This window comes from Microcaecilia unicolor, chromosome 9 (genome assembly GCF_901765095.1).
Source record: "Microcaecilia unicolor chromosome 9, aMicUni1.1, whole genome shotgun sequence".
NCBI lineage: Eukaryota > Metazoa > Chordata > Amphibia > Gymnophiona > Siphonopidae > Microcaecilia > Microcaecilia unicolor.
Genome location: NC_044039.1, coordinates 217,182,427 through 217,204,712, shown reverse-complemented (window position 1 = coordinate 217,204,712; position 22,286 = coordinate 217,182,427). Strand labels below are relative to the sequence as shown.

Sequence of the window (22,286 nt, the reverse complement as noted above, 5' to 3'; positions counted from 1 at the left end):
ATTTTTTAAACCCAGATATACTAACTGCTAACTATTCTTAGAGTGAAAAAAAATATTTTCTCCTGTTTTACAAGTATTGCCATACAATTAAATGACCCCGGTCTTTGTACTTTTTGAATGAGTGAAAAAAAACGACTCACTTCCACCCGCTCTACACCCCCCGTGATTTTATAAACCTCTATTTCCCCCCCCCCCCCCCCCCCCTCAGCCGTCTCTTTCCCAAGCTGAAGAGCCCTAACCTCTTTAGCCTTCTCTCACATGGGAGCAGTTCCATCCCCTCTATTATTTTGGTTGCTTTTCTTTGAACCTTTTCTAATTCCGCCATTTTTTTTTTTTTTTTTGAGATATGGAGAACTGAACGCAATACTCAAGATGATGTCACACCATGGAGTGTAGAGGCAATATTTTTGATCATATTTTGCATCCCTCTCCTAATAATTCCTAGCATCCAGTTTGCTTTATTGGCCTGCTGTCGCACACTGGGCAGATGTCAGCATATTGACTAAAATGACACGCCTTTCTTGAATGCTGATTCCTAAGGTGGACCCTAGCATCAGAAAACTATAACTTGGATTATTCTACCTAATGTGCATCAGTTTGCAATTGTCCACATTAAATTTCATCTGCCATTTGGATACCCAGTCTGTCTTCCTGGAATTCTTCGTAATACGCATGTGTTTTTACAAGTTTGAACAAGTTTCATGCCATCTGCAAGTTTAACCACCTCACTTGCCATTCCAATTTCCAGATTGTTTATAAAATGTTAAATACTAGCAGTCCCAGTACAAAGCCCTGTGGCAGTCCACTATTCACCCTCCTTCATTGAGAGAAATGGCTATTTAACCATAACCCTCTGTTTTCTGTCCCAACAACCAATTCCTAACCCACATTAAGACATTAACACGTGAGAGACTTGAGAAAATTAAGGAGTCATAGGATAGGAGGCAATTTGTCAAAAGGTATCTGAAAATCTAGATACACTACATCAACCGGCTCACCTTTATCCACGCCTTCAAAGAAATGAATTGGTGAGGCAAGACCTCCCTTGGCTGAATCCATGCCGACAGTCCCAATTAAACCATATTTGGCTACGCGTTTTGTAATAGTTCAATATTCTGCCCGGCACTGAAGTCAGGCTTACTGGTTTGTGATTTCCTGACCACCCCGGGAACCCTTTAAAAAAAAAAAAAAAAAATCCGAACCACATTGGCCACCCTCCAGTCTTCAGGTATTATGATTTTAACGACAGGTTACAGATCACTAGCAGCAGATCAGCAATTCATCCCCGTCTCTTGACGAATCTCTCCCAAACTCAAAATTTCAGTCATTGTTCTGAGTCCACCCCCCCCCCCCCCCCCAGTTCTACTCACCTGCTTGATGCCCAGTCCCTTCTCGTGCATGTATCCCAGGTTAAACATTGCCTGAGCACTGTGCTGCTGCTCTGACGCCATTCGATAATGAATAAATGCAGTCTCGTAGTCCACATCAGTACCAAAGCCATAGAAGTGGTAATCCCCAAGCTTGATTCTGGCTACCATGTAACCTATTTACAAAGAACAAGGCAGTCTTCAAATATACGTTTCAAAACGTGTACAAAAAAGTCTAAAGCTACAATTTAGGATGCATTTCATTAAGTTTCTGGTCATTCACCAGCCTCTTGCCTTCAACTATAGTTCAACAGACTACATACAATGTGTTTCTGTATTACACCATGCTTAACTCTTCCCTTCACCCCTTAGTGGTCTCTTTCTAGTGTATCCTAAATATAGGATACCTTTATAACGTGTTAAAGACTGTAGTCCCCCATTATAGTGGGAATTACTAAACTGTTAAAAGCAGCAGCTCCCTAGAGTTACAGGGGGAAGGGAAGTTGGTTGGAATGGGAGAGTAAGAAGCCCAGATGAAGGGAAATGTCTGACAAGTCAAAACAATCTTCTAAATGGTGGGGGCAGGTACAGAATCCAAACTGCTTAGCCCAACACCTCTACAATGAACACCACATGGGGATAACGCCACTGTTAAATGCCTCAGCCACATCCCATTTGGACAGATGACAATTCCAGATAATTCTTACAAAACTTATTTCTAAAAACTTACAACCAACTTGTATAATTTTCACATGGTTCACTCTCATTCAGGATCACCAATATAGTCCATGTTTTGGAAACTTGCATGAAGCCACAGGTCCAATATTGACCTTTTCAGTCTCACCTCAGTTTGCCTCAGCCTTACTCCAAGCAAATCATTTTCAAAATGCCGTCTGAGGAGCGAGGACACCGACTAAAGAAATCTGCATCACCGACAATCATCTTTCAGCTCAAACCAATAATCAATTTTGAAATTCAAACCTGTGGGATGCTTGGTATCTTAACAAATAGATCCATCATTCTTTCAAATTAAATTTTTCTATATCCCCACCCTCCCATCCCTATAATCCGCCATCTGATATTGGGAAAACAAATGGCCATTGGAATACCAATGGTCAAGCAATGTCACATTTGCAACTTTGCAATTCAGATGTGAGCTATGCTTATTTAATCGTAATTTTATTGGTCTACTAGATCTGCCTACATAGATAAGTCACAAAGGCAAATAATGGCATATATTACACCACTAGAGTCACAAGCAGTGGTGTACTGCAGCTGGCTTGCACGAGCCGGTTAATTCTGACATCTTGCGAACCGGTTGTTGAGGCAGGGTGAGCTGGTTCACAGCACCTCTCCTCCCCACCGAGCTGTGGGTCTCAGCACATACCTAAAGCCGTTAAGGCAGCCACCATGGTGGTCTAACGGATTCTTCAGGGCCTGGGCAGGAAAGATCCCCAGTCTTTTCTGCCAGCTGCTGGCACCGACCCTCTACTGCTGCATCTCTTTAAAAATGGCTGCCGAGACTTTCAAGTCTTGCGAGGCTGCCCTTGTAAGTCTCAGCAGCCATTTTAAAGATGATGCGGCATGAGTGGAGGGTTAGCGCCGGCAGTGGGCAGGAAAGACTGGAGATCTTTCCTGCTTGGGCCCCGAAGAATAGATTAGACAACCAGGGTGGCTGCCTGCGTTTAGGTACGTGCTGGGACAGTGTGGCTCGGGATATGGGGGAGCGGGGAGGAGAGTGGGAAGGGGACTGTAGGGAGGGTTCTCAAAAAAATATTTTCAAACATGCCGGCTTGTGAATACGGATGTGTTCAGAGGAAGTATAATAATGGAATAAATTTTCACCGGGGAAGCGGGAGAAGGTCTCGAAGAGGCGAGGTGGGGTGAGGACTGGACACTATATTTACTACTACTACTATTTAGCATTTCTATAGCGCTACAAGGCGTACGCAGCGCTGCACAAACATAGAAGAAAGACAGTCCCTGCTCAAAGAGCTTACAATCTAAGACAAAAAATAAAGTAAGCAAATCAATTAATGCGTACAGGAAGGAGGAGAGGAGGGTAGGTGGAGGCGAGTGGTTACAAGTGGCTACGAGTCAAAAGCAATGTTAAAAGGTGGGCTTTCAGTCTAGATTTAAAGGTGGCCAAGGATGGGGCAAGACGTATGGGCTCAGGAAGTTTATTCCAGGCATAGGATGCAGCGAGACAGAAGGCGCGAAGTCTGGAGTTGGCAGTAGTGGAGAAGGGAACAGATAAGGATTAAAAAAAAAAAAAAAAGCTGAATTTTCAAACATGCTGGCTTGTGCATACACACACAGGAAGTGTAATAAGGGAATAACTTTTCATAGGTAGAGTAATTTGTTATATATTTTAAATCGGTGTGTCATCTGGAGAGGCTGGTTATAGAGACACCCTAACCCTGTTATATTGGTGCAGAGATTTTTTTTTCATCCTGGTAAAGGGTTTATAAAAAACAGACATGTTATGAGAATCAGGTGCTCAGCGTTCAGAGTTTCTGTTTATAGCATTTTATCCCACATTAAAAATGAATTAAAATTGGAACCTGGAAGCATTTCTCTTGGAAAGGGTAATGTACTGCCCCCCCCCCCCCTCCCCAGGCATAGCCAGCTCTGCAATTTCTTTTTTTTTTTTTTTGGGGGGGGGGGGGGGGGGGCATAGAGGTGGACCAGGGAAAGAGCCTGTTAAAAATCTACCAGCACACCACTGGTCACATGCACTACGAGAGGTGTGTGGTTCTGTGGCAACTGGATCAAATGTCATCACATTACCAAAAACTGCGTTCCTGCTATGGACTTCTGGTATAATAGGATCTTCCATCTGCCTTCTGTCACTGTTACCTATTTTTCCTTTACCATGTCCCCCCCCCCCCCCCCCCCCCCCCCCCCCCCCCCCCCCCCCCCCCAAAGTAAAACCCACATATACATGTAGTGTTGGTAACCAAAATATATCTTTCTACATGGCTTGGTTTATTGAAACATTTGATCTCTGAATTTTCCTTCTTGCACATTTTTAAATCTTTCAGCTGGCCTCTGTTGACTGTAATAGGCCCTCGCTGCTAAAAACACATCACTCCTGACCATTTTGTCCCATTTTCAAGGTGCTAGTGGCTGCACTTAGAAATGCAGCACAGAGTGCAAAATACTACATTCAGGGCTCAATAAAATTGAAAAAGACCAGACTATCAAGCAGAATGAATATTACCACCCACTTGGATCCCCATAAGCCATATATTCATTCAGTAGAACAATAACTGACCCATTATTATTTTTCAGTCTGTTATCAGGGATTCTTGGGACACACCTAGCCAGTCAGGTTTTCAGGTTACCCAAAATGAATACACAAGAGATAGATTGTCATACAATGGAGGTAAGGAATGGGTTATCTTGAAAACCTGATATTTGAGGTTAGGTGTATCCCAAGGACTGTGTCGAGAACCCCTGGTCTATATTAACATGTAAATATGGAACTCAAGCCAGAAATAGGTGCCTTAATGTATATGGAAGCCCGAGATTAGTCAGTTTGCATGGTGCACTATCGTCTTCTACATAGAAAACCTTATAGGCATATCTTTTTGTCCAATTCAAGCACTTGGTGCTGCATACAATGGGTTGCTTAAATATTCCAGGGTCCTTTGGAAATAAGATTTAGCACACTTCAGGAGACCACCTTAAAAACACACCTTGGGAGGCAGCCCGGTTCCAATGCAGCAAGGCTTGTGGGTAAGTTTCATTCTCTCCAATTATGTTAGCTTCTCCTGTAACAAAATCAGAGCATAATCTAAACTTTCATACAGATTGATGTAGTTTTGAACAAAGATTAAAAGTTGCAATATCACTTAGGAAAAGGATAGTCTCGTATTACAGTATAAGATTTCCTATGCTCTGCCCAAGGACGTTTATCAAGGGATACAGCTGTGAGGTAGGATGAAATATCAGAAACTTAAGGCCCTGGTCTATCTATAGAAAGAGGACTAAATGATTTACTGAGGTCCCTCAAATCCTCTCACATCTACACCACCTTTCTGGTAAGCAAGAATTTCTCTTTAATGTTGCAAAGTCTTATAAAACTGATATACCACAGGTGCAACATAGTAAAAGGCAAGAGAATCAAAGCAGGAAAAATAGAAAAGGCAACAGAATCAGCAACCCTTAACATCTGCTCAAAAAGCTAGATTTTTACCATTTTAAAAGTCCTGGGTAAGCAAATCTGTGGCCTTTACAGATGGCAAGACAGCTGAAGCTTTGACAACTCCAATGTTGTAGATGGAATTTATGTCTTACCTGATAACTTTTTCCTTTAGTCCTATCAGACCAGTCCAGACAAATGGGTTGTGTCCCTCCACCAGAGGATAGAGGCAGAAGAAAATAAGGTTTTTGTGATTCACTCCTTAAGAGTATTATGCAGAATAGAATGTTTAGTATTTCGAATAGCCAAGCATTGGTGCTCATAATCCGCTTGATGGCCAATATTGAAACTGAGACCAAAGTGACAATCAGGTCATAACCTTACCAGCTAGTGAGGCATATACTCTCACATGCAGATATTTCACCAAGTCAGGAGACCCTGACATACAATAGGTTAGGAAAGATGTACAAATCAGTACAAATACCTTGTGAACCGCCTCGCTTCATGGTTTGAAAGAGGTAGTATACCAAACTGTGAAACAAATATCTGAAATATATAAACTTGTAAGCAAAATAAAAATCAACCAACCAGGGAGGGATTCTAGACTGGTCTGCTGCTAAGACTAAAGGAAAGAATGTTATCAGGTAAGATACAACTTTTCCTTCCATAGCATCCTATCAGACCAGTCAAGACAAATCGGATGTAGCAAAGCAGTGTCCCCAACATAGGGCGTGGATTAAAAGATCTGAACACACAAAAAAAGAATTTTGCAAATAAATGCATCATTGATCTCCCCAGTCTAGTAAACTGACAGATAAACTGGAATAGCCTTAAAGGTGCTTTCAAGAGGTACCTAAGTAGAAAGAACCAAGAGCAATCAGAAGGGCTCTGGAAAGACAAAGGTATGGAAGAGAAGGACGAGAGTCCCATAAGGACGAATAATGGAAAATACCATAGACAGATCATGGAAGAGATGTGGACCAAGAAACAAACCCAACTGATGTCTTCTTTGAAAAAGTCTTTGAAGGCAATAGCCTAAGACACAGGCACATCTATTATTAGCATTTGTATAGCGCTACAAGGCGTACGCAGCGCTGCACAAACATAGAAGGAAGACAGTCCCTGCTCAAAGAGCTATGTAATAAAAGTGAGCCAAGTATAGGACAATCAAGCCATTGTGACATCACTGATGAGGTTGGCTCTTATTGGTGGCCTGAGGCATTATGACATCACAATATTAGCTCTGGTTACAAGAGACTACTACTACTACTATTTAGCATTTCTATAGCGCTACAAGGCGTACGCAGCACTGCACAAACATAGAAGAAAGACAGTCCCTGCTCAAAGAGCTTACAATCTAATAGACAAAAAATAAATAAAGTAAGCAAATCAAATCAACTAATGTGAACGGGAAGGAAGAGAGGAGGGTAGGTGGAGGCGAGTGGTTACGAGTCAAAAGCAATGTTAAAGAGGTGGGCTTTCAGTCTAGATTTAAAGGTGGCCAAGGATGGGGCAAGACGTAGGGGCTCAGGAAGTTTATTCCAGGCGTAGGGTGCAGCGAGATAGAAGGCGCGAAGTCTGGAGTTGGCAGTAGTGGAGAAGGGAATGGATAAGAAGGATTTATCCATGGAGCGGGGTGCACGGGAAGGGGTGTAGGGAAGGACAAGTGTGGAGAGATACTGGGGAGCAGCAGAGAGAGTACATTTATAGGTTAGTAGAAGTTTGAACAGGATGCGAAAACGGATAGGGAGCCAGTGAAGGGTCTTGAGGAGGGGTAGTATGAGTAAAGCGACCTTGGCGGAAGATGAGACGGGCAGCAGAGTTTTGAACCGATTGGAGAGGGGAGAGGTGACTAAGTGGGAGGCCCAGCAAGAAGCAGATTGCCGTAGTCTAAACGAGAGGTGACAAGGGTGTGGATGAGGGTTTTGGTAGAGGGCTCGGAAAGAAAGGGGTGGATTTTACGGATGTTGTAAAGAAAGAAACGACAGGTCTTGGCAATCTGCTGGATATGAGCAGAGGAGAGAGAAGAGTCAAAGATGACCCCAAGGTTTCGAGCTGAGGAGACAGGGAGAATGAGAGAGCCATCAACAGAAATAGAAAACGGGGGAGCGGGGAGGTGGGTTTGGGGGGGGGGGGGGGGATGAGAAGCTTGGTTTTGGTCATATTTAATTTCAGGTGGCGTTGAGACATCCAGACAGCAATGTCAGACAAGCACGCTGAAACTTTGGTTTGGATGCAAGGTGAGATATCAGGTGTAGAAAGGTAGATTTGGGAGTCATCAGCATAGAGATGGTAGGAAAAGCCATGGGATGAGATAAATGAACCAAGGGAAGAAGTGTAGATAGAAAAGAGGAGGGGACCAAGAACAGAACCCTGAGGTACGCCGACAGGCAGAGGGATAGAAGTAGAAGAGGATCCACCAGAGTGAACACTAAAGGTGCGGAGGGAGAGGTAGGAAGAGAACCAGGAAAGGACAGAGCCCTGGAATCCAAGCGAGGACAGGGTATCGAGAAGTATGCTGTGATCGACAGTGTCAAAAGCAGCGGAAAGATCAAGAATGAGGATGGAATATTGACCTCTGGATTTAGCCAATAATAGGTCATTGGAGACTTTAGTAAGCGCAGTTTCGGTTGAGTGGAGAGGGCAAAAACCAGATTGTAGTGGGTCAAGAATAGCATGTGAGAAGAGAAAATCAAGGCAGTGGCGGTGAACAGCACGCTCAAGTGAAGGCTTCTTAAGGAGAGGTGTGACCACAGCATGTTTAAAGGCAGCAGGGACAGTCACAGTGGAAAGTGAGAGGTTGAGAATGTGACAGATAAAAGGAATAAGAGCAGGAGAGATGGCATTAAGAAGGTGGGTGGGAATGGGATCAGAGGAACAGGTAGTACATTTTGAGGAAGAAAGGAGAAGTGTAGTTTCCTCAATAGTAACTTCAGGAAAGGAGGAAAGGGAATGAGGGGAAGGAGAGAGAGGGGAACGGACTAGTGGAGGGAGAGGTGGTGAGGTAGAGAAAGCAAGGTTTATCTTTTGAACCTTGTTGTGAAAGAATTCAGCAAGGGTCTGAGGAGATAATGAAGGGGGAGTTGGGGGAGGGGGCACCTTGAGGAGAGAGTTCAATGTGGTGAAGAGAAGTCGAGGATTAGAGCCAAGAGAGTTGGCATAAAGAGACAGTCCCTGCTCAAAAGAGCTTACAATCTAAATAGACAGACAGACAAGACAGTTACGGGTGAGGGAAGTAATGGGTGAGAAGGAGGGAAGGGACAAGGGGAGGGCAACTGAGTATCGGCTAGGAGCTAAAGGCAGCAGTGAAAAGGTGGGGTTTCAGCATAGATTTGAGAACAGGTAGAGATGGAGCTAGACGTATAGGTTCAGGAAGTTTATTCCAGGCATAAGGTGCCGCAAGAGAAAAGGAGTGAAGCCTGGAGTTAGCAGTGGAGGAGAAGGGGGACGACAAGAGAGATTATAACTAGAATGGAAGTTCTGGAGGAGTTGAATATCCAGAGAAAAAAAAATAAAGGAAGAAAGCTATCAGGGGCTGAAAAACCACAGTGCTTTCTTACCTACATATACGACAACCAAGGAAAATGAAGAAGCACCCTCTGCTGAGAATGAGGGCCACCAATGAGCATAGCTACTGACTAATCTAGTGTCAAAGAGTGCTCTATTCAGACATGAAAACAAATGTCATTGTGAGAGCAAGAGGTGGGCATAAGGGTCCCAAGGAACTCGGACAGGACAACTCATAATGGGAGCTTATTCGTCCAAGAATAAAGCCACAATATTAGAGATTTTTTGCAGTTGTATAACAGCGGTGGCTAATGCCAGTGCTATCAAGTTAGCTGTGCAAAACAGCTAGAACGTAGATTCGCACAAAGTAGGTGCCTTGTATAACCTGAGCTTTATGAGGGATCAGCGGAACTGTACTAAATAGTAGATGAGGCACCTTGTCAGCCACCAAAACCAGCGAAGAGTCTACTGAAACAGCCACACACTAAGTAAATTCATTAAGAGATGTTATACATGTAACTGCAGTAGCTAGAGCAGGCGTTAAGAGACGATGGCCGGTGGCAGTGATGGGAGTAGCTGTGGTAACTGGTGACAACAGGTGGCCACTGCCTCTGAAACCGTATCTGTGGATTTTGCATGCAATATAACATGCACTTATGGGAAAAAAATAAATACTGGTCCTCAAAAGAAAATATCACGAGACCTTAATTAAAAAAAATATACAAAAAACTAAATAACTTGAAATAAGTGAGACGCAGACTCCGATGCCCCACTTATGGAATGACATGCTGTCTAGGATGCCACATCCAATGCAGCACAGACAGCAGGAACATTTGATGCCACACAGGCAGGTTTGAAACTGCCACACACAACTTCCATAACTGGGCCGTACAGTCAATGGAATTGTGATATCCAGGCAGCTGGTGCTGTACAGCGCTATACAAGTGGCTTGGAACGCTAGGACATGTACGCGACTGCAGGAGATTAAGAAATTTAGCCATTTCAGCTGCACAGCCGATTGTGCAACCGTATAAGATAATTGTCACATCTATGAAATGTCAGTACTGTGCAACCCATGTGTTTGTTGCACACACAGAAAATAGGTGCCTGCTTAAACTGAGCAGTTGCAACTACACAACAGAGAGGTGATGGTAGAGCAAGAGAGACATCAGTGGTTGCCACCATCTTGTGCATAATACTGGTGCCCCTGAGCAACTGTGCCAGTGGGTGCAAAAACACAACCTAGGTGGTCGGAGCTATTTACAACCCAGGTAGACAACTGCACACACATGAGCTGACAAGCCCAGGAAGATATAGGAACTGTGCCCTATATGTGAAGCAAATCACAGCTGAATGGAAAAAAAAAAAAAAAAAAAAAAAAAAAACTGTGCAACTCGGCCAGCTCTGAATCAGCTACAAAACTTGTTTGGCAGCAGTAGGTTCTGTAACAAAAAAAAAAAAATGTAAATATCCTGAATATGGCAAGCCAGATGAGTAACTCATGTAGGAACAGTGTGCCCATCAAATTTGGTAGGACAGCCACAAACTGAACCGTACAGCTTTGACCAGATAGGACATTGCTGGCTGAAGGTAACAACTGATTCTTAGAACTCCATACAGGGAACAACTAAATACAGTTAACTGCAATTAATGACGGACTGCTCCACATAACAGACATAGCCTGATTGATATTCAAATTAAACAGAGAAAAAGCAGTCGAGTCTTATCTACTATTCAGGCAGCTATTGAGGAGACAACCAGAAATTACAAAATTAAGTCAAATTGCGGCATGCAGCAATGAACCAAAGAATAGGAACACACATCCTAGTAAGAGGTAATTTTTTTCTTCTTTTGAACAAACTTGGAGAACTAAAACTAAGGATTTGCTTAATGTGAATCAAACAGCCAGGAAACCCTTGAAAAAACAAAAACCCAAACAGCAACTGAAAGTGATAAAGAACTTTGGCAGGAAACACTGGAACATGTCACACAAACAGGAGTAGTTAATCCTCCACATAAGTCTCAAAGAAATATTTGCTGCTTAGTCAGAGCATTTCACTGCTTATAGAAACCAGACGCACAAAGGTTCCCGTCCGTAATCCCTGCTGTGAGAAAAAGTCAAGCCAGATATCAGTGAGAGGTTAGTAAGGAACAGAGGCACAAACACCAGAGCACTGAAATAAGTCACAGGCTCACCAATGCAGGCAGATTTCCACAGGAGATGTTGGTGGACTGGTGGGGGTATAGGGATCTCATGGGCCAATGCTCAGAAGCAAATGTGGGTGCTAGAGGCAATTAGCGTTGCATTAGTGAACACAGAATGCTCAGAGGCTCTAACGTTGAGACATGTGCACCAAAGATTAGTGCAAATAGCATGCTAATGTAGTCAAACGCCATGTTAATGAGGCCATTTCCTATTGCCTTCCAATGCTCAGAGAACAGTGCACAAAACAAAAGCTGACAACGCTGAAAAAATAGCACCAGCTCAGAGCAGGCGTTGGGGTGTTTGGAGAGAGGATTTCTCATTAATCTGCTGGGTTTTATATAATTTGGAAGCAGAAGGAAGCCCATGCAAGCCCCTAAGTGCTAGGAGTGAGACAAATGTGTGCACATCAGAGCAAACCCAAAAGCAAAAGCACACAAGGTTTTCAAGTTTAAATAAGCATTCCAGTTTTTTTTTTTTGTTTGTTTTTTAAAAGGTGCAGAAAACTAATGCCAACATGTGCTTCACTTTCAGGTTTGACAAGTGCATGTGCATAGGAGCTGAGCTTACTGTGAAACTACTGCTCATGCACCAAGCACATTCCCTGTCCCTTGGCAACTGTTGGAAGCAAGATACTGGACTACGTGGACCACTGGTTTGACCTCGTATGGCTGTTCTTATGTTCTCTTTTACAGAATGCATATAATTTGAATACCATTTCCTTTCAGCACTGGTGAGTTAGGTTTCTGCGCTGTTGGCTTACCATGGGCGTTCTGAGCATCGGCCCAGAGACCTCTAAGATATACCTCGGCTCCCCAAAACAGTTGCTTGCTTTTTATATATATACATATATATATATATATATATATATATACAGGAGCGTATGACAAAGATGGCACCACAACTCAACTGAACCCAGGCATTTGGGTCAGAACAAGCCCACGATGGCATCCCCAACTGAACTGAAACACAGCTGAGAAACTAGTTCACAAGAACAAGCCAAATAGGCAGTCTGTGGCTCAACACAATTCAAAAGGGTAGATGAGCTTTAAACAAATTACTTAGAAACCAGGTCAGGAGCAGGGCTGTTAGCCTGTCATCCATCTGCCTGGGAGACAGAGGAATACTGAACATTCAATGCTGCATAATACCCTTAAGGAGCGAGTAACAAAAACTATTTTCTTCCTCTGTCTCCATCTGCTGGCAGAGGGACACAACCCATTTGTCTGGACTGGTCTGATAGGATGATATAGAACACTGTCACATGCTGCAAGTGAGTGCTGTGCAGCTCAGTGGAGAGGGGAAGACATCTTGACTGGTAAGTTTGAACACTGTCAGAAATACTTGGGGTTGACATATGGTTATCATCAAGACTCCATGTCTGGCTATCTTTAAAACTTAAAAAGGCCCAAGATTTTTAGAATGCTTTTCTTTCAGTTCCTCTCTGTTGAAAACATCCTATCTTGGGCCCCTACGGGTGTCTAGCTCACCGCTATGGTGGTGTCTTGCTTTCATCTGGGGTACTGAAGAATGGCGCAAGAATGATGCTCAGCAGGAAAGAGAAAACCAAACTGTCATTTTATTTCCTAATACAGTTTATTCACAGGCCTGGGGCCAACTATTGAATTCCTTACTCTGATCCAGGATAAAGGCTGCATTGCTCTGTGCCACCTCGTATCCCTGTTCAGCCAGCAACAGATACTGCACCACGGCAGCGTCTGGATTGCCATTCTTATAATTGCCGTAAGCAGCCATGAGCCTCTCTGACCAGCGACCACGTTCACACACATTCTTGAATAACTGCAATGAAAGCAGCCAACAAATGTTTGAGACATTATTTCAAGGTGAGAACTGTGTTAGTCCTATTTCAAAACAAGAGAAAATAAGAACATTTTTTTGAAAGTAACCCTTATTGAAAAAAAGCTAGTCCATAGAAGACAAATGATTAAGACTACACGGCCCATCCAGTCTGCCATAGGAGCCAACTTCAAAATGAGTGGGGGTGCTCCAGCACCCACTGAGCTAGCTCCTATGCAGTCTGCCCACCTGCTTAGCCACAGAATCCCTTCCTCTCCCTTAGATCCTGTTTGCCCCATGCTTTTTGTAAATTCCGATACTGTCCCTATCTACCACTTCCACTCAGATGACGTTCTATGGGTTTACCACCCTTTCCATAAAGGAATGTTTCCTTAGATGCTCTTTCAACCTCAATGAAACTTTACTCCAGAGCTTCTGTCCACTGAACAAAGCCTTCATCCTGTGCATTTATACATATCTATAGCTGCTGTACTTTTTTCCTTTCCAACCACAGATAGCATGCCAATCAGGACAACGTTTTGATTCAGTAGGCTATGTCCAACGTTCTTCCCCAAGAAAAAAAAAAAAGAAAAAGCTTTACCTCCACTGCATTGTGACAGGATCTTCCCACTCCGGTGCCAGTGGCGTGCATCTGTGCCAGGTTGTAGAAAGCTAAAATGTGCCCACCTTGGGAAGCTAAGTTAAAATATTTCAGAGCCTGCTTGTAGTCTTTTTTTACTCCAATGCCATCTGTGAGAAGAAGCCACAACAAAAACACCCGTTGATGTCACAAGACTGACTGCCCAAATCTCAGTAGTGCAATGAGAGAGAGGCACGGCACATACAAAAAATATCCAGATGAGAGAGAAAGGAAGGGAGGTTTGAAGACACAATTACTATTGTAGCAATTCACTTGTGACATTTAGCAGACCTGTTATAAACCTGCAGACATGCTGCAGGGGAGACTGCACCCACTGTTAAAATGTGGGGTCACCAGCAGAAGGCTCCCATTAACCTAACTGTGGCTGTCTGATTCTTTCACTGGTAAACATTTCTCTCCCCACTTTGTGGTTGATGGAGATTAAACCAGGCACAGAAAGATTAAACTCTGGAGGGAGAGGGTAATGGGGGTTGAATCAGGCTAAGTCTTGAGAATGAATATTTGATTTTTTGGTTGGACTTGAACATCGACTTACTATAATACATTGAGCCCAGCTGAAGCTGTCCATCAACCCAACCTTGCTCTGCAGCCTTCTGGAAATGCTTGAGTGCCAGGTCATGGTTCTGCAAAGAACAGTTTGTGGTTAGCCTTTGTTACGCACACAGAAAAACAGAGCGGGGTTCACTCTCCACAGCAAATCGAACAACCAAAAAATGGGGTGGAGAGGGCCCAATGTCAAGAGATCAGTTGCCCACACACAAGGGTGGAGCATCTTACCCTTGTGTGTGGTGACTGATCTCTTGACATTGGGCCCTCCACCCCATTTTATTGTTGTAGCCTTTGTTATGCGACAAGATGCAGAAAAACTCAAACTTAGATCCCTTCTTATCCGATTTCATAGCAGGATAGGTCACATAAGTGGTGACCTGATCTGACTGCAAATATATGGAGAAATTAGATCTGTTAATTTTTTCCCCCCCTTTAGTTCCACCAGACTAGTTAACCTGTAGGTTATGTCCGTTGGCCAGTGGGTGAGTCAGAAGTAAAATAGTTGTGTCATTTGCTTCATAAGGGCACTATGAAAGCTCAGATAGTCAGTATTTGACTGTCATGCTTCTTCCACTTGCATTGTCATACTATATGTACAAATATCAATATATTTTCTTTTGGAAAAAGCTAACCTGCCAGAGAAAAATTAAATCTAAAATATAATTTGACAGCTTATAAACTAGAAAAGAATAGAATAAAAAATGAAAACCTGCAACATGTGGAGAGCAGACCTCTTCCTGGTCTGGTGGGAATGAAAGGAAAAAGTTAGCAGGTAAAATGAAATTCCTCCTTCCTTAGAGTCCTCACCAATCCAGATCAGAATAGCCCATGAGGGATGCGGGGCCATGTGTGAAAAACATTACTCAGTGCTAGAGCCAGCCTGGCTCTGACAAAGTCAAAGAGACCTAAGGTAGCATTAACTCCTAGAACCTCGTCACCAAAAGGCAGAGGACCTGCAGGTGAGGCTTTCTTTCTGTAGGTGACTGGTTATGACTCAGTGCAAGTAGCACCAAAAGTCAAAATCAGAGCTGACTCACGTGATGCTAAGGCATGGTCTTGACCATGTGCTCCACTGATGCCAGAGTCAATGCTGAAGTGCTTGATTAGAGATAGTGAGCAGACATCCTGAAGAAGCAAAGGGGATATATTGACTGTAGTGGCCTGGACCCCTGAAGGCCATTGCAACTTCTCAAAATACAGATACTGAGCACAGCTCCTGATGGAGGCATCTGGGAGCAGGCAATACAGTGACCTCGAGCATTGTAGAGAAATAACTTTGCTTTGGTGCATCTATGTAATGCTTATGCCACTTCCCTTTGATGTCAACCTCTAGGTGGAAGAGTCCTTCAATAGTATTGAGTAGGTAGAGCAAATGGTTCCCTGTACCTGAATCTCTTCTTGAGCCTTGGCCACAAGAATGCCAATTGATGCTTAAGTGCCAGTGGACCAGCAGATGGGGCAGCTCCTGGGTTCTTAAACGCCACCTCCTTTGGAGCAAATGGAGGTGCATCAGTCTTTGGCATCAATTGTATAGAGGTCTAGAAGTTTGAAGTTTTGATTGGGATAACGATGGCCACTGTAGGCCCAAATGTCTAATTCAATCTTTGTGGATGATTTGTTTTGGTATCTTCACACTACAAGAGAAGAACCAACCAAAACCACCTGTTTATATGAAAAAACATCAAATCCCCAAATCAAATAAAACCTTGAAAGAAAAAAAAAAAAATGCAACACTAAGTCATCTCGTAAAAAGTGGGGAAATATCCAGGGTACCATAATTTTGGATGAAAAAGGTAAAGAAAACAAAAACTAAGTCTACAGAAGTAGAGGCATTATTAAGGCCCAGCATGAAGAAACAAGACCTTCCAAAATTCAGTGAAAAGTGAATAACCAAAAAATAAAAGTCCAATAGCATTCAAAGTTGAAAAGGGACAGAGGGTGAAAAACAAGATGCTGATGACTTTGGTGCTGAAAACTGGGTTGTTCTTCCTACCATCTTGAACGAGTTTGCACCTCGTGACGTTTTCAATGCTGACAAAAACGGTCTCTACTGACAAGTGATTCCTGATGAACACTTGCATTCAAACATGCCGAAACTACTGGAGGTAAAACAAAGGATCGACTGACGATCCTCCTTTGCTGCAATATGGATGGGAGTGAGAAGTTGGAACCCCTCGTCATTGGAAAGAGCAAACAGCCCCGTTGCTTCAAGAAAGTTAAGCGACTTCCTGTGTCATACGAGGCTAACACAAATTCATGGATGACTGGGGAAATTTGGAAGCAAAAGCGTCAGATTTTGTTGCTTTTTGATAATTGTGCTGCACATAGGCATGATGTCAGGCTAACGTCAAGGTGGTCTTCCTGCCACCAAACACTACCTCTCTGATCCAACCTATGGATCAGGACATAATAGCCAATTTCAAAGAACATTATCGGGCTCTTGTGCTACGTCGCCTGATGAGTGCTATGGATGACCAGACTGGCAAGGATAAACGTGCTGTTGAACTGGCTCGTAATCACTGTTGGATTCCCTACATATGCAGAAAGAATCCTGGAATAATGTTACACAGGCAACCGTTGTGAAAGCAGGCAAGATTTAAGGATGTGGAGAGGGACGAAACAGATGCAGCTGTTGCAAACGTGTCAGATGAACAGGCTATTGACATCCCAGCCAGATATAATTTTTTTTTTTGGAAGGAGCATGCCAGGGGGGCAGAAAGTGGGCACTCCTGTGCAACCACATTTGTGCAGGCTAAGCGCAGTATTACTGCCTACAAAAAAAACTGTGGTGGTTTAAGTGCTTTTTTTATGCCCATGTCCTAAAGGCCATCAATACAAAAGATAAGAAAATCAGCCATTTTAGGACTGGTAAAAATGGCCTTAGCGCCTAGGAAAAACCAGCGCAAGGACATGCTAAGGTAACTTTTTAACCGCAGTTTAGTAAAAGGACCCATAAAGTTCAGTGTTATGAGGAGGGAAAGCCCTTGTTCTGGTATGTTTTCACAGCCCAGTCCAAACAATTATCCAGCACAGTGAACTTTACTGTGGTTTTAAGAAATATACTTTATGCATTTGTCTAAACACTATGGGAGAGAGTTTTGAAAGCAAATGAAACCTCCACTGTTTCATTAGAGCACAAGTAGAGGAGTGTGGTAGCCGTCATAGTAATGCTTGAATGTTTTCACTTATATACACTGTCAGCTAGCACATTTGCTTATTTCCGATCTGACGAAGAAGGGCAACCTTCGAAAGCTAATCAAGAAATGTATTAAGTTATGTCCAATAAAAAAGGTATCATATTTTGTTTGATTTCTATAGATTCTACATGGAATGTTGCTATTCCACTAACAACATTCCATGTAGAAGTCGGCCCTTGCGGATCACCAATGTGGCCGCGCAGGCTTCTGCTTCTGTGAGTCTGACGTCCTGCACGTACGTGCAGGACGTCAGACTCACAGAAACAGAAGCCTGCGCAGCCTTCTACGTGGAATGTTGCTAGTGGAATAGCAACATTCCATGTAGAATCTCCAATAGTAGCAACATTCAATGTAGAATCTCCAATAGTATCTATTTTACTGTCATAGTAATGCTTGAATGTTTTCACTTATATACACTGTCAGCTAGCACATTTGCTTATTTCCGATCTGAGGAAGAAGGGCAACCTTCGAAAGCTAATCAAGAAATGTATTAAGTTATGTCCAATAAAAAAAGGTATATTTTCTTTTGTTTGATTTCTATTGATAACCAATAGAGCACAAGAAATTTTGTGAATTGTTGAAGCTCTGGTGCCAGCTATTTTGCTGCTAGTTAGCGGAATTGATGTCAAGAAGGCACAGACAAAAGAAAGGGAAAAGGCAATACAGCATTAGGCTGTATGCAAGTGACCTTGTAATAAATTTGCTGATAAACATTTAAAAATTGAAAGCACTTACAACTGGGACACCTCTTCCATACAGGTAAGCCATGCCCAGTCCACTCTGTCCAACAGGATTGCCCTGAAACAAAGGGGAAAAACATGATCAAAGGGGAAACCACCCCAAAAACCTGCAAAAATATCTGGAAGGTCTAAACAAAAAACAAAAGCCTTCTTGACATAGTACAATGACAGTAGATAAAGAGGGGAGTTCAGTCCAGGGGCATAACCCCACCCTCTAATTTTCTCTTTTTGGGGAGGGGGAAATGCATTGCTCCCTTCTCCTCTTCCCCCCACCAAACATACCTTTGCTGCCAGGGATGCCAAGGCACCACCAGCCAAATACAGTACTGTGACAGAAGAAGTCCCAGTATCGGCAGCTGAAGGCATGTTTTGCCTTCTGCCTTAAGGGAGCAGCCGCAGCATCCCCACCAGCAAAGTCTTGCAAGGGCACTGCTGGAAGTCTTGGCAGCCATTTTAAAAAAGCGACAGTGAAAGGATCAGCGGCAGCAGGCAAGAAAGATTGGGGATCTTTCCTGCCCCAAAGAAGCCACTAGACCACCAGGGTGGCTTGAGATGTGCCAGAAGGGCACCCTATGGCTCAGGGGAGGGGAGGCAGAGCTCGGATCGCCATGCCTTTTTCTCTCAAGAACTATATTGGCAATTTATCATTGAGCTACAAAACCACTAGAAAACACACTCATCAATTTTGGCAACTAGATTTTGATTTTTCTACTCCACAGCTAGATTTTGATAATTGGAAATAAATTTTTTTTCATCTACAACTACAGATTCTCTAGCTGCACTGGTGAAGGAAAAAAAAAAAACAAGTTACACCTACCTCAGGTTAAATGGTTCTCAAGATTTAGCATTGTTAAAAATCTAAATGTCAAAAGGCTAGAACATCACCGGTGTCGCTCTCATAGCGAGCCACACAGATTAGAATGGAAAATCAGTTATGAAGGCGTATAAAATGGCCATTCATCATTGTCATGTGCTGGAGCCAATGGCTTGTTATGTTTGAGATGTTATTTCAATAAAAATTCAAAGTTAAAACAAGAAAAAAAAAAAAAAAAAATTAAAAAAAAAATGGCCATAAGGCCAAAGTTATTTTTCATCTTTAATAGACAGGAATATTTGTCCCTTTAGATTTTTAGGGAATTTACACCCAAATCCTGCAATGGTACTGAAGAACAAAACCCTTCTGCTCCATCTTTAGCTACTTATTTTTCAAATACCTCCAAGATTATAGACTCGGTTCCTCCTGCATGTCATGTTATTGATTTACTTGTTTAGCCTCTTATGATGTTGAAATTTTTCCTGTTGACAGACTCTGGGATTCCTTCCTTATGACTGAACATGAGGTTTCTATGTTACTACCTAAGCCCCTGATGGCGACCCTATGACACGCATGTCAGCACTGACACGGCGCCGCCGCAGTGTGGTCCGCCCTCCCTCCCGGAAACTAACCTTAAAGCCTCCTTTCACGTCGCAGCAAGCAGCAGCAGGGCAGGCCACTCCTTCCTTCCGTGTCCCGCCCTCGCCTGACGTAACGCCCGCGAGGGCGGAGCACACAAGGAAGGAGGAGAGGTCTGCCCTGCTGCTGCGACGTGAAAGGAGGCTTTAAGGTTAGTTCTGGCCCTAGTAGCAGTGATTTTTCTCGAAGTGACACCACCCGAGTTATGCTCGGTTTTTTGGCGAATTTTGACATCGACTACACAAAGACTCCAGTATTTTTTCTTTATCACAACAACATTTTATTGTATTGCAATGCCTGCTAACCTCACTAGCACTGCTGCCTACTATTAAAACCTCACACATTCACTCCTCCGCTCACCTTGCACACCTGTATTTAATTTAAATACAAAACAGTTGATTTTACATTTTAAACTGCATACTTATATGTTTCGTATTGTGCATATGTTTTGCCATGCTTATACATTATATCATACTCAAATAACCAAAACTCAGTCCTGCCAGCAAAATGGTCCTTTTCCTACAAACGCCACGCCTTCCGCATGGATGCAGTGAAAATGTTTCCACATAAACGCTGGATGACTGTTCTTCATGGACAAACTCTGTATGTCCGTTAAACCTCCGTTGGCTGTTCAAATACGCCACCTCCAGTCATTAGTATGCATCACAATACAGGTGCTGTGTGCTCGGTGACGAACTGAACAGTCCACCATATCTGATTCATGTTATGCCGGCTCCTCAATGCAGGACCGCATTTCACAAATCTTCCTCAGGAGGAACCACCATCAAATCTATAACAGTTGACACACCAAGCTCTAAAGGTTGCCCATCACTGACCTAAGCCAACTGCCTCTTGCATGCTAGACAGCTGTCCTACTCATTTACCCATCTCCTCCCTCAGATAATTGAGTGGCTTAAATTATTTCTAAATGCCTTGTTTTAAACTGGTTAATATCCTCCAAGCTTAGGTGACATTATCCTTACACCTTTACTCAAAATAAATTTGATGCCGATCCTAGCTTATCTGTTAATTTTCATCCAGTTGCTAGTATCCCTCTACTTTCTAAATCATCACAGACATGTCACTACCCAGTTACCTAAATTTGCTTGTCTTAGCCCACTTCAGTTCCAGAGTGTTTTATAGCCCTGATATCGGATGCCAACATCTTATGGCAACAAGAATTATTATTGTTGCAGTTTGACTTAACAGCGCTTTTGATATAGTTGATCATGAGATCTTGCTGTATAAATTGAGCTTGACTGACAAAGTCTTTCAATGGTTTAATGAATTTTTGTCTAATATACTGTCAAAATCAAAAATTGACTTTTCTGTCCCGTGGGTGCTGCCTTGCGGGGTTCCACAAATGTCCCCTCTTATCGCCTGTTCTATTTTAATATCTATATGGCTTATGGATTTTGCTTTCACTTCCTCGGGAGTGAATTATTACTGTAATGCTTTATATGATTCTTATGCAAAAGCTCTGTGCTAGGTTACAATTGTTGCAAAACGCGGCAGCTAAATTTGAGTCTGAATAAATTCGACAGTTCAAAAACAGCCTTAACCACTTTACACCAATTTCTGATCCATTCCAGAGTTGTTTAAATTTGCATGTTTTATTAAAATCTTTGATGGTTCTGCGCTAGAATATTTTAGGTTAATTTTTTTTTTCCCTTTCACTGGTATTAGATTTAAACAAATTTTAAAATTCTTTTGTTTTCAGGGACCTTAATTTTGGCTATCATTACCTAAGGCCCTATATGGTTCTCAGCTATTTTTACTTTAGGAAACAGTTGAAGACATTTGTTCAAATATTTGTGATATCTTTGTTCTTAATTTTTCCTTTTTTTGTTTGAACCTCTATTTAGAGGGTGTTAGCAGTATACAAAATACATCACGACATCTACCGGAAGTTCAGTGTATTCAGTCTCCATCTGCTGGTAGGAGTGCAAAACCCATCTGAGAGAGTCTTGCGGGACACTAAAGAATATCCTGACAGGAGTATACAGGGACATGCGTTGAGTCCTCCCCCCCCCCCCCCCCCCAGAATAGCAGAATCAAATTGTCCTAAATAAATATTAATGTTTAGAATTTTAGACCATTGCTGAGGGGCACAGTAACGTAGCTATGATCATAGATCAGTGACAAAATGTGGGTTTAGAACTGACAAGTCACTTGTTCTATGAACATTTTTCGGGTATGCTGCCCTAGTACATATGGGTGTTGTGCAGATTTTCAGGACAAAAATAAAGGTAAGCTTAATGCTCTCTCTTCAGCACTGTGTGCCAAAAAAAAAAAAGGCAAATTATTTCTGTATATACACTTACCATGTCAGCAGCTTTCTTAAAGTACTTAAGGGCTGTTTCATTGCTTTGTGGGACAGTGTCACTTCCCTCCGAATACATCTGCCAAAAGAATGATTTTGAAGAGATAAGTGTCCTTACATCTCAGAAAACTGGCAGCCTCATATTTTTGTGCATTGCTGACAGGTTTCAGTCTCATCTAAGCCTGCTCAGATTTTTTTTTTTTTTTTAAATTTAAATGTTGCCTGCTAGAAGTGAATATGCAGCGAAAGAAAATGATCAGCAGGCATAGAATGTCAATACCACATGTCTGGTACACGATTTCCACTCTTGTGGGAGAACTTTGTGTACAATTAATGGAACTA

General features: G+C 42.6%; 1 protein-coding gene across 1 annotated transcript in view; it reads right to left on the bottom strand.

Annotated features, from left to right (window-relative positions):
• Positions 1 to 22,286, bottom strand: part of SEL1L (SEL1L adaptor subunit of ERAD E3 ubiquitin ligase) — an 87,405-nt gene that overhangs the window by 5,547 nt on the left and 59,572 nt on the right. Inside the window, exons 13-19 of the mRNA XM_030214446.1 lie at positions 21,946 to 22,023; positions 18,164 to 18,226; positions 14,218 to 14,305; positions 13,623 to 13,771; positions 12,859 to 13,024; positions 5,069 to 5,143; positions 1,371 to 1,543 (exon numbers count right to left, since the gene is read on the bottom strand). Of these exons, the coding sequence (XP_030070306.1) occupies positions 1,371 to 1,543; positions 5,069 to 5,143; positions 12,859 to 13,024; positions 13,623 to 13,771; positions 14,218 to 14,305; positions 18,164 to 18,226; positions 21,946 to 22,023 (792 nt within the window). The remainder of the gene's footprint in view (positions 1 to 1,370; positions 1,544 to 5,068; positions 5,144 to 12,858; positions 13,025 to 13,622; positions 13,772 to 14,217; positions 14,306 to 18,163; positions 18,227 to 21,945; positions 22,024 to 22,286) is intronic.